Source organism: Colletotrichum godetiae, assembly GCF_030913485.1.
Source record: "Colletotrichum godetiae strain CBS 193.32 chromosome Unknown BDP55scaffold_2, whole genome shotgun sequence".
Classification (NCBI taxonomy): Eukaryota; Fungi; Ascomycota; class Sordariomycetes; order Glomerellales; family Glomerellaceae; genus Colletotrichum; species Colletotrichum godetiae.
In genome coordinates, this window is record NW_026851250.1 from 2018907 (window position 1) to 2030523 (window position 11617).

At 52.4% G+C, this 11617-nt stretch overlaps 6 protein-coding genes across 6 annotated transcripts; 1 reads left to right on the top strand and 5 right to left on the bottom strand.

Moving 5' to 3' along the window:
- Positions 1 to 350: 350 nt before the first annotated feature.
- Positions 351 to 1154, bottom strand: BDP55DRAFT_540098 (class I glutamine amidotransferase-like protein; the record flags this gene model as incomplete). Its single annotated transcript, XM_060568092.1, has 1 exon — positions 351 to 1154. One exon carries the CDS (start codon positions 1152 to 1154, stop codon positions 351 to 353), a length of 804 nt encoding a protein of 267 aa, XP_060436526.1.
- A 289-nt stretch (positions 1155 to 1443) lies between these two features.
- On the bottom strand, positions 1444 to 2954 carry BDP55DRAFT_571433 (oxidoreductase family protein; the record flags this gene model as incomplete). Its single annotated transcript, XM_060570747.1, has 2 exons — positions 1444 to 2281; positions 2357 to 2954. 2 exons carry the CDS (start codon positions 2952 to 2954, stop codon positions 1743 to 1745), a joined length of 1137 nt encoding a protein of 378 aa, XP_060436527.1. The 3' UTR covers positions 1444 to 1742.
- Positions 2955 to 3478: 524 nt separating this feature from the next.
- Positions 3479 to 4882, top strand: BDP55DRAFT_644118 (uncharacterized protein). Its single transcript, XM_060573564.1, has 2 exons — positions 3479 to 4465; positions 4527 to 4882. The coding sequence occupies exons 1-2, from the start codon at positions 3533 to 3535 to the stop codon at positions 4689 to 4691; spliced, it is 1098 nt and encodes a 365-aa protein (XP_060436528.1). The 5' UTR covers positions 3479 to 3532; the 3' UTR covers positions 4692 to 4882.
- Positions 4883 to 5241: 359 nt separating this feature from the next.
- On the bottom strand, positions 5242 to 7118 carry BDP55DRAFT_644120 (HET domain-containing protein). Its single transcript, XM_060573565.1, has one exon. It carries the CDS (start codon positions 7087 to 7089, stop codon positions 5284 to 5286), a length of 1806 nt encoding a protein of 601 aa, XP_060436529.1. The 5' UTR covers positions 7090 to 7118; the 3' UTR covers positions 5242 to 5283.
- Positions 7119 to 7205: 87 nt separating this feature from the next.
- On the bottom strand, positions 7206 to 9478 carry BDP55DRAFT_644122 (major facilitator superfamily transporter). Its single transcript, XM_060573566.1, has 5 exons — positions 8987 to 9478; positions 8694 to 8921; positions 8563 to 8636; positions 8079 to 8503; positions 7206 to 8010 (listed from the first exon to the last, which is right to left on the bottom strand). Exons 1-5 carry the CDS (start codon positions 9247 to 9249, stop codon positions 7462 to 7464), a joined length of 1539 nt encoding a protein of 512 aa, XP_060436530.1. The 5' UTR covers positions 9250 to 9478; the 3' UTR covers positions 7206 to 7461.
- Positions 9479 to 9676: 198 nt separating this feature from the next.
- On the bottom strand, positions 9677 to 11594 carry BDP55DRAFT_644126 (tricarboxylate transporter). Its single transcript, XM_060573567.1, has 4 exons — positions 11022 to 11594; positions 10816 to 10959; positions 10594 to 10766; positions 9677 to 10508 (listed from the first exon to the last, which is right to left on the bottom strand). The coding sequence occupies exons 1-4, from the start codon at positions 11181 to 11183 to the stop codon at positions 10052 to 10054; spliced, it is 936 nt and encodes a 311-aa protein (XP_060436531.1). The 5' UTR covers positions 11184 to 11594; the 3' UTR covers positions 9677 to 10051.
- Positions 11595 to 11617: the final 23 nt, after the last annotated feature.

An 11617-nucleotide genomic window follows, 5' to 3' on the forward strand; every position in this document is an offset into this window, starting at 1 on the left:
TGGCCCTGACATCCCCTCGTAGATTGCGCCTTAGGCTATTCACAGGATCTACCGCGCATAATTGTTGTACTGTAGTTAGGAGCCCCGATGTCGCCACGGTCGCATCGCAGACCGCCTGATCGTTGCTCCCCATGCTTCTTCCATTCCTAGAATTCCGAGAGACTTCTACAACTTGGGCCGCATTTGTGACAGGGCTCTATCGGAACCCCTTGAACCACAACCTCGCAATGTGCCACAACCCATCATGATCAAGAAGACCAATCATCCAAATATCACTCGCGACATAATCATTTCTTGTCTTTCTTCTGAATACGTCCATGAAAGGTAAATATAGAACATACCCCAAGGCATCAGATCCCAACCAAGAATCGAAACACCCACTCCGCAGCAACCCCCGCGTCGTCCTCCCTCCTCGTCGCATCGAACGCGCGCTGCAAAAACTCTGGAGAGAAGCCCTTGGCGGGCGTGTAAAAGTGCTTAATGGTCTCTTCCATGATGACCTGGTCGCACTCGAAATGAGGCTGGATCGTGAGGACCCGGAAGGGCTCGTAGAGGCCCTGGACTCTGCAGTGCGCGCTGCCGCCGATGTTTTGCCAGATTCCTGGGAGAGGGGGGTTCGGTGGCGGGCAGAGGGCTACGTGGTCGCCGTGGCACATTTGCAGTCGAAGGCCGTGAGGGGGTGATGAAAGGGAGTCTGCGGTCTGGTTTGAGTCTGTCGATATGGGCGCGAGGGCGGCTAGGCAGGGAAAATCCTCGACGAGTTTCGGATTCAACGAGATTGTCTGGACGCCAAACTCGTACCCGTTGGGATCCTTTTCCACGATGGCGCCGTGAGGCTCGAGGAGGACTTTGCCGATGAGCTGGTGGCCGAAGCAGGTGCCAAAGATGCGGACGGTGGGATGGTGCTCGTAGACGCGGCGGATGAAGTCGCCGAGGGCGAGGACCCAGGGCTCCGTGTCGTAGGCGGCGGCGATGGAGCCCGTGATGAGAATGGCGTCGACGTCTGCCGGGTTGGGGTAGTGGCCTGCGACGACGTCCCAGGTCGTAAAGGTGGCGAGGTGGGAGGCTGCGATGCGGGTCGCCGCGGCGGTGAGGCGTTTGATGTATTGGGCGCTGTAGTATTGCCCGTAGAGGGTTTGGACGGCTGTGACCATTACATCTGTGTCTAGGATGGCGATGTGTTTGGCCTTGTCTGCGCTTGGGGTTGTCAATCCTTCTGGCGCACCGGCGATTGCACCTCCGGATCCTGGATTGGGTGTAAGTCTACGAGCTATGTGTTGTTGGGGATGTAGGGCTGACCTTGCAAGTCTTCTTCTCTCATGTTGAATGATGGTCGTTCTGTGTTACTTGGGCTTGACCTGCAACAGAACGAGTAGCTTCGGTCAACGACAATCGAGCTTGCGAACAAGAATTCGACTGTGAGCTGTTCGTTAATGTGAATGAAGTCGTGAAGTCTCGGCACTTGCTCCGAGTCAGATCCTCGGAGGAGATTTGTCACGGGATCCACATTTCGGGCGCCAACGCCGGCGTCGGCATCGGTGCCGAAATCGTACTGCGGCCCACCGGCGGTCAACTTCAGATCACTTCTCGTTCACAACGTCAAGTATGAAAGAATAGTAGCCATGTTCGGATAGTATCTATGAGTGGCGAAGACCCTGAGGCTGCATCATCATTGCCCAATGTGACGATCAGCTACCACCTTGCATCGTCCACAGGAACCAAGAAGATAAGCAAGTACTGTCTCAATACTTGTATCCCGACACCTTCAGAATCTCCTCCAACAAGATGTGGTTCTTCAGAGCCGTCTCGAAATCCGCATACCGCGAAGTATCGCCCTTAGAAAAGGCATCAAAGACGAGAGCCGTGTTCAATCCCGTGGCCGAAACCTCAAGTCCCGCGGGAAGCTTGCCGCTCTCGAGAGTAACCCTTTGCTCTTCCCCTTCGAGCAGTTTGTACTTGAGGCTCTTGCTAAGGTTGTGGATTTGCCACTGACCTCCGTCCCAGACTGCCTCGATCTCGCCCTTGGTGCCGCTGATGATCCAGCGAGCGCCGACCTCACTAGCTGCGGCCGGAGTGGTTCGGAAGGTAAGCGAGGCCGGTGCCCCGTTTTGCAGAATGCCTTGGACCAAGATGTGGTCGGGGGAGGACTTTGGATACGAAGCGTTGATCAAGCTGCTTCTGTCGGCTTTGTAGAGTTGCACGGTGTCGACGTCGCTCTTGAGGACGGAGGACAGGCTGCTGAGGTCGAAGTCGCCGACAACATTTGTGAACGAGTCCAGGACTGTGTTCCAGGAAAAGATCAGTCGCCAGCATCAAAAATTCAACCAAAGTTGACAACAAAGCTGGAGTGACTTACAGTGCCCGAAGCCGATGTGGAACGCGTTACCTCCGGTTTTGATGTCGAGGTAGTACTCCGTGCCCTCAACCCAGAAGCCGGGAGGATAGTAGGGGAGCGTACCGACAACAGAAGTGCTCTTGATATCACCAATCTCACCACTCTTAACAATATCCCTCAAATTGAGAGTGAGAGCATCGGAGCGACCCTGAAGACCAACGATAGTCTTGAGGCCCCCGGACTTGGCCAGCTGCGTAAGCTGTTCTGCCTCCTGGGCCGAAGCACCAAGAGGCCACTCGACAAAGACTTGCTTCTTGTTGGCAAGCGCGGGGAGAGTGACTGCGAGGTGCTTGGTCACGACGACGCTGACGACGACGAGGTCGACGTCCGGGTCGCTGGCTAGCTGTTCGACGTCGCCGTAGGCTTTGGTCGTGCTCGGGAGCTTGTGCATCTCGATGGAGCGGCGGGCTGCTTCCGCGGAGGAGTTGCAGAGGGCGACGATCTCGTAGTCTGGCGATTTCTTGAAGGAGGGGAGGATGGCGATGGAGCCCCAAGCTCCAGGGCCCATTACTGCCTCCTTGGCGGATAGTCCGATGATGCCTACTCTGATGGGAGCCATGACTGCTGTTCAGAGGTTTGGGTGAAGGGAAAGATTAGTATGAGTTTATTGTAAGTCTTCTATTCAGCAAACGATGGTGGTTGAGATTGCGATGATGTTTTTGAACAGTAATTCGGCTCTCACGGCATCATTCTTTATATCTTCTAAGAGCCCATTGACCTTCAACCAGGTAGTCTACCAATGACATCTAGCGGCTCTTATAAGCGGCCACCGGCGGGCATGATGCAGTTAATTCAACGCCTGCTTCACAAATGAAATCTCCGATTCGACGGAACTCCGAACATGCGTATGTGCGGCTTCATACTATTACCGGGCCAAGATATCGCTTCAACCCAAGAAGTCTCTCAGTCGAACTTTAGATTGCGCCCGTAATAGCACCATCCGTCCCGAGGAGCGGCGTAGTGGGGTGGCTTCCGGACTTGGCAAGCCGGTCATCACTGATTGGCTGGAACTCCGCGGAGTGATGACAAACCGACAGATTGAACCAGGTCAAGATGAACTTAGATTCTCCGCGCAACTTGCCCTCATCTTTCTGCCTACGGGACCAGATAATTTATTTCCTTGGGGTTCAATTCGGAATGACGTTGGCTACCAGTCGAAAGAAATCTTGCGTTCTATGCCGGACCAGTAAAGCGCGGTGTTCACTCGGGACACCATGCCGGCGGTGCGAGGAAAGGGATTTGAGGTGCAGATACGACCACGTGCCGAAGCAATCAGCTGGATACCGGTTACTACGTCCAGTCGAATTGATCAATGACCGCAGTGTTCAGGGAGGGCTGGATCAGTCACCCACGGGCACGGAATCACGGGTCCGCGTTGAGAACGAGCAAGCAGGCCTGCTTCCAGAGGTCCACTTCCGTCCCGACCGGGAACCATCAATGGACTGGACGAATCTCTTATCGACAGAGACTGTTGGAATTTCTGTAGACTCTGAGCTTGGTCTTCAGAGGCAACTCCTAGATCCGGCCCCTTTCTCCTTGAGCTTCGACTTACCTCAACAACGCCAGACGGTGCTTGACGGCGTTGGAGTTCCGTGGCAGCGAAGTAGCTCGCACCTATTCATACCAGAGGACCTGGTTGCTTTGGGCGCCATGGAACATTCGGCCTATGAAGATCACGGAACCCCTTCAAGTGAAATCCAGTTGCACAGGGCTTTCAGGGACTGCCCGGCAAGAAAAGTCCGGCCATTCTATCAAGACAAACCCCTCGCCCCACGAATCACTAAAACCGTGGCAACGTGTTTCACAGCTAGAGTGCTCCTCGGCCAGATACTGTGTTATCCAATTATGATGGTCAAGGGTGGTCGGCTGCCGCCTTTCATATTCCCACCCTGTGTCATCGATGGATTGGCGTCAACAACTCGGTGTTGCGGCAAGGAGCTTCACCAGTGCCTTCCAGAACCGCTAGCCATATGTTGCAACCTCGTTCAAAGCTTCGATCAGAGGACTCCAGGAAGTGCTGCTTTCGTGTGGAGGAGCATCTACAGTGAAGTAGGCAAGATCAGGCGTGAGGTGGGAGTTTCGCATCCAATAACGAGTTGACGTCTCACTGGCTAACGTTTGGTTTGAGAAGCATTCTTCCTATGACTGCGAACAGCTGTTACAAGCTCTCCAGGCCGTCGTCATATATCTGCTGCTCCAAGCAAATGACCTCCAATCAATACCAGAACACGATATCAAAGCGCTACTAGCATTGCCTAATGTAAGATGCCAGGAGACAGCACAGTGCTCTTACTGACTCGAGTAGCTGCTAGCGAGATCGCTGCACATGACACTAGATTACGAGCTCGACCTAGCCAAGAGACTCAAGCTGGACCGTCGAGGCTGGGTCCTCCGCGAGAGTACCAGGAGGCAGGTTTTACTAGATCGCATTATTCTGAGAATTTTCGCTAACAGGATGGATTAAAGGACAATCTGCCTTTTATTTGGCATTGAGCTTTTGATGGACGTGGACCTGAATGCCGAGGAACCGGCGGACTGCGGCGGCTATAGTCTCTTGCCACTGCCCTCGGGGAGAGATTTATGGGAAACTGTGTCTGGTGATGAGTGGTCTGCGAGATATAGGAAGATGCAAGCCGTGTCTGGCGATGATAGGGTCCTGAGCATCCAGGATCTTCGAAAGGCTAGAAGGGCTCTGGGGGTGGACTCTGGAGATCGAAGCCAGGAGGAACATCTTGTGTCTCGAGTCGCAAAGTGGTGTGAGGGTCTCGATGAGTTCGGAATGATGGTTTGGATGGCTGTCATGCTGGAGTAGAGTATAGTGGAGCATCGGCTGGAAGAGTTTACGCTTCGAAATTTACAATGTGTATAGTAGATGTACTCAATCTGGATTACCCTGAGTTTTCCCGCTCCGCTTCCGCGATATCGGATCGTTTCGGTGGCTGCACCACAGCGCCGTCTCCTCCTATCTGAGGAGCACGTTCGAGGCGATGACCTGGCCCCTTACTATCGCCGATAGAGATGGGTTTTGTTTCTCTGACAGGTAATGGATGAAGAAGATCTTGGAAGGAAGTTACCTTCAAAAAGAGTTTGTTCGCACTCCCCTCAGTCTCAGAGTGTCGTGTTACGAAAAGTGAGAAGCTGACATCTCCGTGCCAAAGGTCCACTGCCTGACGACCATCAATGATGAATTGCTCCATCAGACTAAAAGCTTCAACAGGCTGTCCTCCTGCACCACTGCTCTCATGATCTTTTATCTGCGATATAATGCCGGCACGGCCGGTTGCTTCTTGCAAAGGGATTAAGGCGTAACGCAAAGGCTGCAGTGCAGAAGAATGCCGCTGGCAAATGAGACACACATCACCGACCTGGACGGTTCCAAAATAGACGCTGTATGAAGTGATGCAGCTAAATAGTTTAGATCCGGGTAGGGCATACTGCTGTCGCTGAGGTTGCCACAGGTTCTTGGGCCAGGTTTCGGTAACTTCCAACGAGAAGTGGGCCGGAAGTAGAGACCTGTCGATACTCAAAGCCTCCGACATCTTTGCCTGCAGATTGATTGACATACGCTCATCCACGTCCTTTGCGATGTATATGGTTTCCTGCTCGTGTCTTGTTGTGCGCGAGGGAATGATAGTGGTAGGAAGCTCTCTTACGTAGATATTGTCCCGGTGGTATCGCAGCGGTATGAAGACGACGTAATCGTCCGGGAAGAGCGTACATCTAAGGCACGTCCTGTTCTCGCCATGAACAAAGAAACTTGCCAAGGTCGCGTCCATGCGAATCCCTTTGTTTGTTGAAGAAAACTCCTTCTCTTGCTCGCACATGGCCCAACTGATGGACTTTCGCGAGGTGGATTCTGTGTCGTACCACGACGCAAACTCCGAGGGATGTCGGGCCAGCAATCCGCGGTACGGCTGCGAGGCTTCCGGCGGCGCGGTCCAGCAGAAGAGTGACATATCGGTACTGTTCTTAAGAATCTCTTCCTGAAGCCGCATGAAAGCTCGTGACCCTTCCCCATAAAGTAAGGGCATGTTGACGCGGAAGAGACCAAGTAAGCAGTAGGCCATGTCTTCGACCCGTGTTGTGCGCCTCTTTGACGCCCAAGACATTCTCTCGGCGATGGAAACCTCGGTGATTGCTGCGCTGTTCTTCAGTACTCGGGCAGTCTTGCCATGTATCCCGGTCATGGCCGACAATTGCCGCAGGACGGAGCTGTCGGTCTTGAATCCGCGCGAGTTCCATTCACAGTCGAAGAACTCCAACCTCTTGGGCGCAATGAGCTCTTGGAGGGTCCAGCCACGTTCGAACCAACGACACGCGCGCTTGTAAACGCCAGACTCGGACATCCATAGCGTGGGGGACTCAACCGGCAGGTCCGCGAGATGAGCGAAGCAGACAGCTGAGAGCTCGTACCACTCGAACATTGAGTTGATCGCCTCTGAGAGTTCGGCACTTGAGGACTTGTCGATGCAGCAGGTGTCCACCCATGCCCATTCCAGACCGTTTCTCCTAGCGAGCTCGCATGTCTTCTGGATCTTGATATAGCCGGCTTTTCCTTTAGCGGCTTCGAGATCTGGGAACTCCTGGAAAGTCACCTCTCCGGGTCCCCAGGTGTGAGATAGTATGGCGTATGGTGGCAGGTCTGGAGGCATAAAGGCATGAAGCCTCAGAGTCTGGGTCTGGATGAGCCACATGGCTTACGGCTGCGGTATTTGGTGGCCTGATAGGTGGACGTTCCTAGCCAAAGAGAGAGGTGGGGAAGCTTTTAGACGACTGTATGCAGACGCATTGCAGCTAATGCGACAGTCATCTCAGCTGGTTTGACATTTTGCCTATTTTTACCGAACCCCTGCATGATCAACGACACACGCAGCTGGCGATCTCCAACGCTTCCATTATCGGTGATCTGTGAGTCGACCACACCTTGCGAAGTATGATGCAGCTGCAGGCTGCCTGATTTCTCTTGGAATTGAAGACTGGAACATTTTCGGCTCAGGAACCCCAGAGACACATACATGGGAGAGCAAAAGTAACAATACCGGCTCGTTCTCAATCTCATGTTTCTCTCAGTGCGCATATCTCCAACCCCTTTCAACCCCCGAGCTCTCTGAGTAGCCCTCAGCTTCATCCAATTTCTTATTCAGCCGAGTCGCACGCCACTTTGCCAGGCCAGCTGACGTTACAACCAGACCACAACCCACCAGTACAAGACCGCCACCTAGTCTGTAGAACGGCTCTTGCGAACGCGGCCAGAAGTAGGGACTGAACCAGTGGCTGACTTGGCTGATGCAGTTCGCAATTGCAATTAGAGCGGCCTTCTTGCTTCGAGGGGCGGGGACGACAGTTGTTTCCCACGACAACTGTAAGTTTAGGCCGCTGTACGTGCCAGAAATAAGGAGGAAAAGACCAAAGTAGCGAGCTCCAACATTTACGGTAGAGATCAGTATTGCACAGCCGACCGCACTGACAACTGTAGGCAGAACTATATGCCAGAAAGACTCCTGGTTTCGACCTGAAGACCAGGCAACGGCGTAGGAAAACATGAAAGCGAATGCATATGGGGGAGCCTGGATGAAGTATGTTGTAAGCTCACCAAAGTCGAAGGTGTTGACGATCTAGGCAAGGTCAGTTGTGTCTACTTTGGAACTCAAGATTACACTTGCAGAACAGGGGGCTAACTTACCGATGGGAAAAAGTCTTTGAAACTCTGGGCCGTTACCAGGGAGAAGTGTAGAAGGCAGAAAATCCAGGTGAATGGATCCTTGACGGCGTCTCTGAGACCGTCCCAGGTGCCTCCTGTAGCTTCCTCCTTACCTCCATTGGAGCATAGAATACGGTACTGCGCCATATCTCTCTCCTCAGGGGTCAGGAAACGCGTGTTGTGGGGCCAGTCTGGCAGTAATACGAAGGCAGAGAAAGCCACCAGGAACGTTATGATGCCTTCGATGAGGAAGAACCACTGCCAGGAATATAGGCCCGAGACACCACCCATTGTAGTGAGGATTCCTGCCGCAAGGAAGCCTGAGATTATGTTGGATATGGTGTTTCCCGCATGCCAAATGGCCATCCTGAGAGGACTTTCCTCCTTGGTGTACCAGGAGGATGTCACTAGTCAACGTCAGCAATGATCGAATGCTAGCTATTGTGGGAGATGATGTTGCACATACTCAAAGTTATGCCCGGAAAGAATGGCGCTTCAGCCAGGCCGGTGAAGAATCGCAGAGCGGCGAAACCGGCACCACTGGAATTGGGAGTCAGTGCACCTCATGCGTGTTATTTGTCTGAATTTCTCACTGACCTCTTGAGGGCGGGAGTGCAAATGGTTGCCGCTCCCCAAGCTATCATGGTTGAGGGTAGAAACCATCTTGGGTTTGCTTTAGCCAGCCACAAGTTGCCAGGCAATTGCCCAATGAGGTATCCGATGTAAAAGGTTGAAATACCCAAGTTCCACATGGTGTCTGACATGTTGAGGTTATCCTGCATCCCACTTAGTCTTGCGTTGGAAACATTAATGCGGTCGAGATAGCTAAGGAGTTGATATCGTGTTAGTTCGTGGCCGCTTTGTTGAACCCCCAACAGTGCTTGACTTGCCTCATGAGAAACATGAGTGTTATGCATGGCATCATTCTCATGTCGATCTTTCGTACAACGCTCTTGTTCAACTTTGCCATTTCGTTATCGCTCAATTCTCGGAGATGTTCGAAACGGCTCTGGGTATCTCTGGGGGTTGTGTCGTATTGCTGGTCAAGCTTCTCCTCTGAGGGATCAGAAGACTTGGGGTCCTCGAGCTCTTGAAACTTGGTGACATCTTTGCCAGCACACTCTACCGCTCGACTGTCATTGTTGGATACCATGATTGCTTTCTTGGAAGAAGTGGTGGTGAGGCTGGGCCAAGTTTGCAGAAGCTACAAATTGTCAACGACCGCGGTTGATGTCGTTGAGTTTGTGATATTTCTCATTCCTTCGGCCTATGACATAGCTTTATACTTGTACGACGAAGACTAGTGAACGAATATATCTGTGAGCTTGTATAGGAAACTTGGCAATCCGGGGACTCCAGACTACCCCGCGTCACCATAGTTCATGATCCGTGCAAGGGTGAGACGGGAACGCGACTAAGCGGCCTGCTCCCGCGGGAAGTCAGCTAGAGGATTCGGCACGGCGTAGGCTTCTTTCACGTAGAAGATAACAGTGAATCCAAGTGTATCTAATAATGTTGAATTCCCTAAGATCCCCTCTCGCTTTTCGACTATTCCCGTCTCCCGTGTCGCCACTGCATCTTCTGCTGTGCTACTGCCTGCAGCTGACTACAACTCATCCGTATTCAACTTGCCTCCAGTAACCTTGAGCCAGTCTCATGAGTCATGTCTCTCGGAAGACAGAAGTGTCCGCCAGAGATAAAAGACTATACTAGACCTGATCACGGGTTCCTGAGGTTGGTACGGATGGGGGGACAATTGCAGTTGACCAGGAGGCGCAATGATTGAAGAATGCGTGGATCCCAAGGAGCTCGCTAAATACTCCTTGACTTTCACTTTTTCTTCCTTTGAAGACTCTAGTGATACTGATGTGAGAGAAGCATGTTCTTCTACTAATAAAAGGTGTATTTAGTGCCGCATTTCCCTATAGCACTTCGCCCACCTACACCAAAATCTTTCAACGGCTCAAAATACCAGCAACTTTCTCGTATACAGTGAAAACAATGCCCCCACTCAGAATCAGACGACCAAGTCTCATAGTGCTCCCACTCCACAAGCCCCTAACACCCCTCTCTGAAAGCACCATGCGAAGCGCTTCCAGTGTTCCAGCCCCACGAGCTGACTGTGCTCTAGTCTTGATAGTGTCGAAGGGTTGCGTGGCGTAGACAGTGACGATCCCAGCGATTGATCCCGATCCGAACGTGACTAGTGAAGTATTCGGCAGGCCATGCTGCTTGGACTGTTCTTTGAGCACATTATACGAGCCCATACGTACCGCTGAAGTGGCGGACTGCTTCAACGTAGTAGAAACAAGGCCTCGATATACTTCTGCGAATCCATGCTCTTTCGCCATTGTTATCAATGCATTCGTCCCACCGGCGTACTTTCGTGCGCCAGACTTTGCATCATCAATACTACTCTCTCGGTTAGTCACATGCGCGAACTTGGCGTTCTCGAATTGAGTAGTCGTCTAGATCGAGAGTTGTTGATCCCACTTACAGTGCTGTCTTGACTCTCTCAGTTGGTGTTACCGCCACAACACTCTCTACGCATCCGGCAATCATACCTGCCAGAATACCCCTCGCCGGAGTCAAGTGACCTTCGCTATCCATCAAAGAGTTTCTGATAGAGTCGAATGACAGGAAGCGAACTCCGGCTTTAAATGTCGTCCCCTGTGAAAAGGTGAGAATGTAACGCAGCCAACATATCAAGAATACTTACAATTATAAGGGTTGAGCAGCCTGTGTAGATGGCTTTCGGACCATCCTGTCGAGCAACTTGAAGCAGTACTGCAAATGGGTTCTTGGTGCCTGTCGAGTGGAGCTGCGCTCTCGTCTTTGCGAATTCAAAGGGATACTTGTCGGAATTGAAGTCAGTGAGCTAGGTCCTCATCGAAACTGTACTGAGACCGGGCAATCTTTACTTACTGTAGTTGAAGCTTCAACAGCTCCAGCAATTCCGCCTGAGACTAGAGATATCCCTGGCGAGATTTTGCGCTTGGCAGCCAGACTAGACCTCCTTTCTGTCGGGGCTGTGGTAATGACCATACCACCGGGTGAATCAGTCGAAGAAAGCGATGCCATGGTCATTTGAAGTACTAGAACTATGACTGATAGTCGGAACAAGTTGTTCGAAGTTTATGCAAGAGAAATGGTTGAACCACATAGAAAAGCAGTTGAAAATAGCCAGCGGGTGCGTCGCCGGGATGACGGTGTGCCGTAGGAGGTCTTCATGGCGTGACTGGCGAGAGGCGATCACGCGGATCAATTGGAAGATAAAATTAGGTGGTTCTAGTCATTGAAAATCAAACGCACCCCTGGTTCGTGATCCTCCCGACTCCTCGTTCCTTCTCGACAGAGGCGGCTTTCAGGATCCCGCGGGAAGGAGATGGAGTTGCGGATAGATAAGCAAGGGCTCAGACCGGGCCAATCAGTGTGCTTCCCGCATCCGCGGCCCGGCCAAAGTTAGTCACTTCAACGGCACTTTCTTCCCGCGGCAAGCCTGCCGTCCGACACTTTCTCCC

Coding starts and splice junctions, on each gene's coding strand:
- BDP55DRAFT_644118 (XM_060573564.1), top strand. CDS start 3,533: ATGACGTTGGCTACCAGTCGAAAGAAATCTTGCGTTCTATGCCGGACC. Junction 4,466..4,526: donor TAGGCAAGATCAGGCGTGAG/GTGGGAGTTTCG, acceptor TGGTTTGAGAAG/CATTCTTCCTATGACTGCGA.
- BDP55DRAFT_644122 (XM_060573566.1), bottom strand. CDS start 9,249: ATGGTATCCAACAATGACAGTCGAGCGGTAGAGTGTGCTGGCAAAGAT. Junction 8,922..8,986: donor ACACTCATGTTTCTCATGAG/GCAAGTCAAGCA, acceptor TCAACTCCTTAG/CTATCTCGACCGCATTAATG. Junction 8,637..8,693: donor TGCACTCCCGCCCTCAAGAG/GTCAGTGAGAAA, acceptor TCCCAATTCCAG/TGGTGCCGGTTTCGCCGCTC.
- BDP55DRAFT_644126 (XM_060573567.1), bottom strand. CDS start 11,183: ATGACCATGGCATCGCTTTCTTCGACTGATTCACCCGGTGGTATGGTC. Junction 10,960..11,021: donor CTGTTGAAGCTTCAACTACA/GTAAGTAAAGAT, acceptor ACTGACTTCAAT/TCCGACAAGTATCCCTTTGA. Junction 10,767..10,815: donor GCTGCTCAACCCTTATAATT/GTAAGTATTCTT, acceptor ACCTTTTCACAG/GGGACGACATTTAAAGCCGG.
- BDP55DRAFT_644120 (XM_060573565.1), bottom strand. CDS start 7,089: ATGTGGCTCATCCAGACCCAGACTCTGAGGCTTCATGCCTTTATGCCT.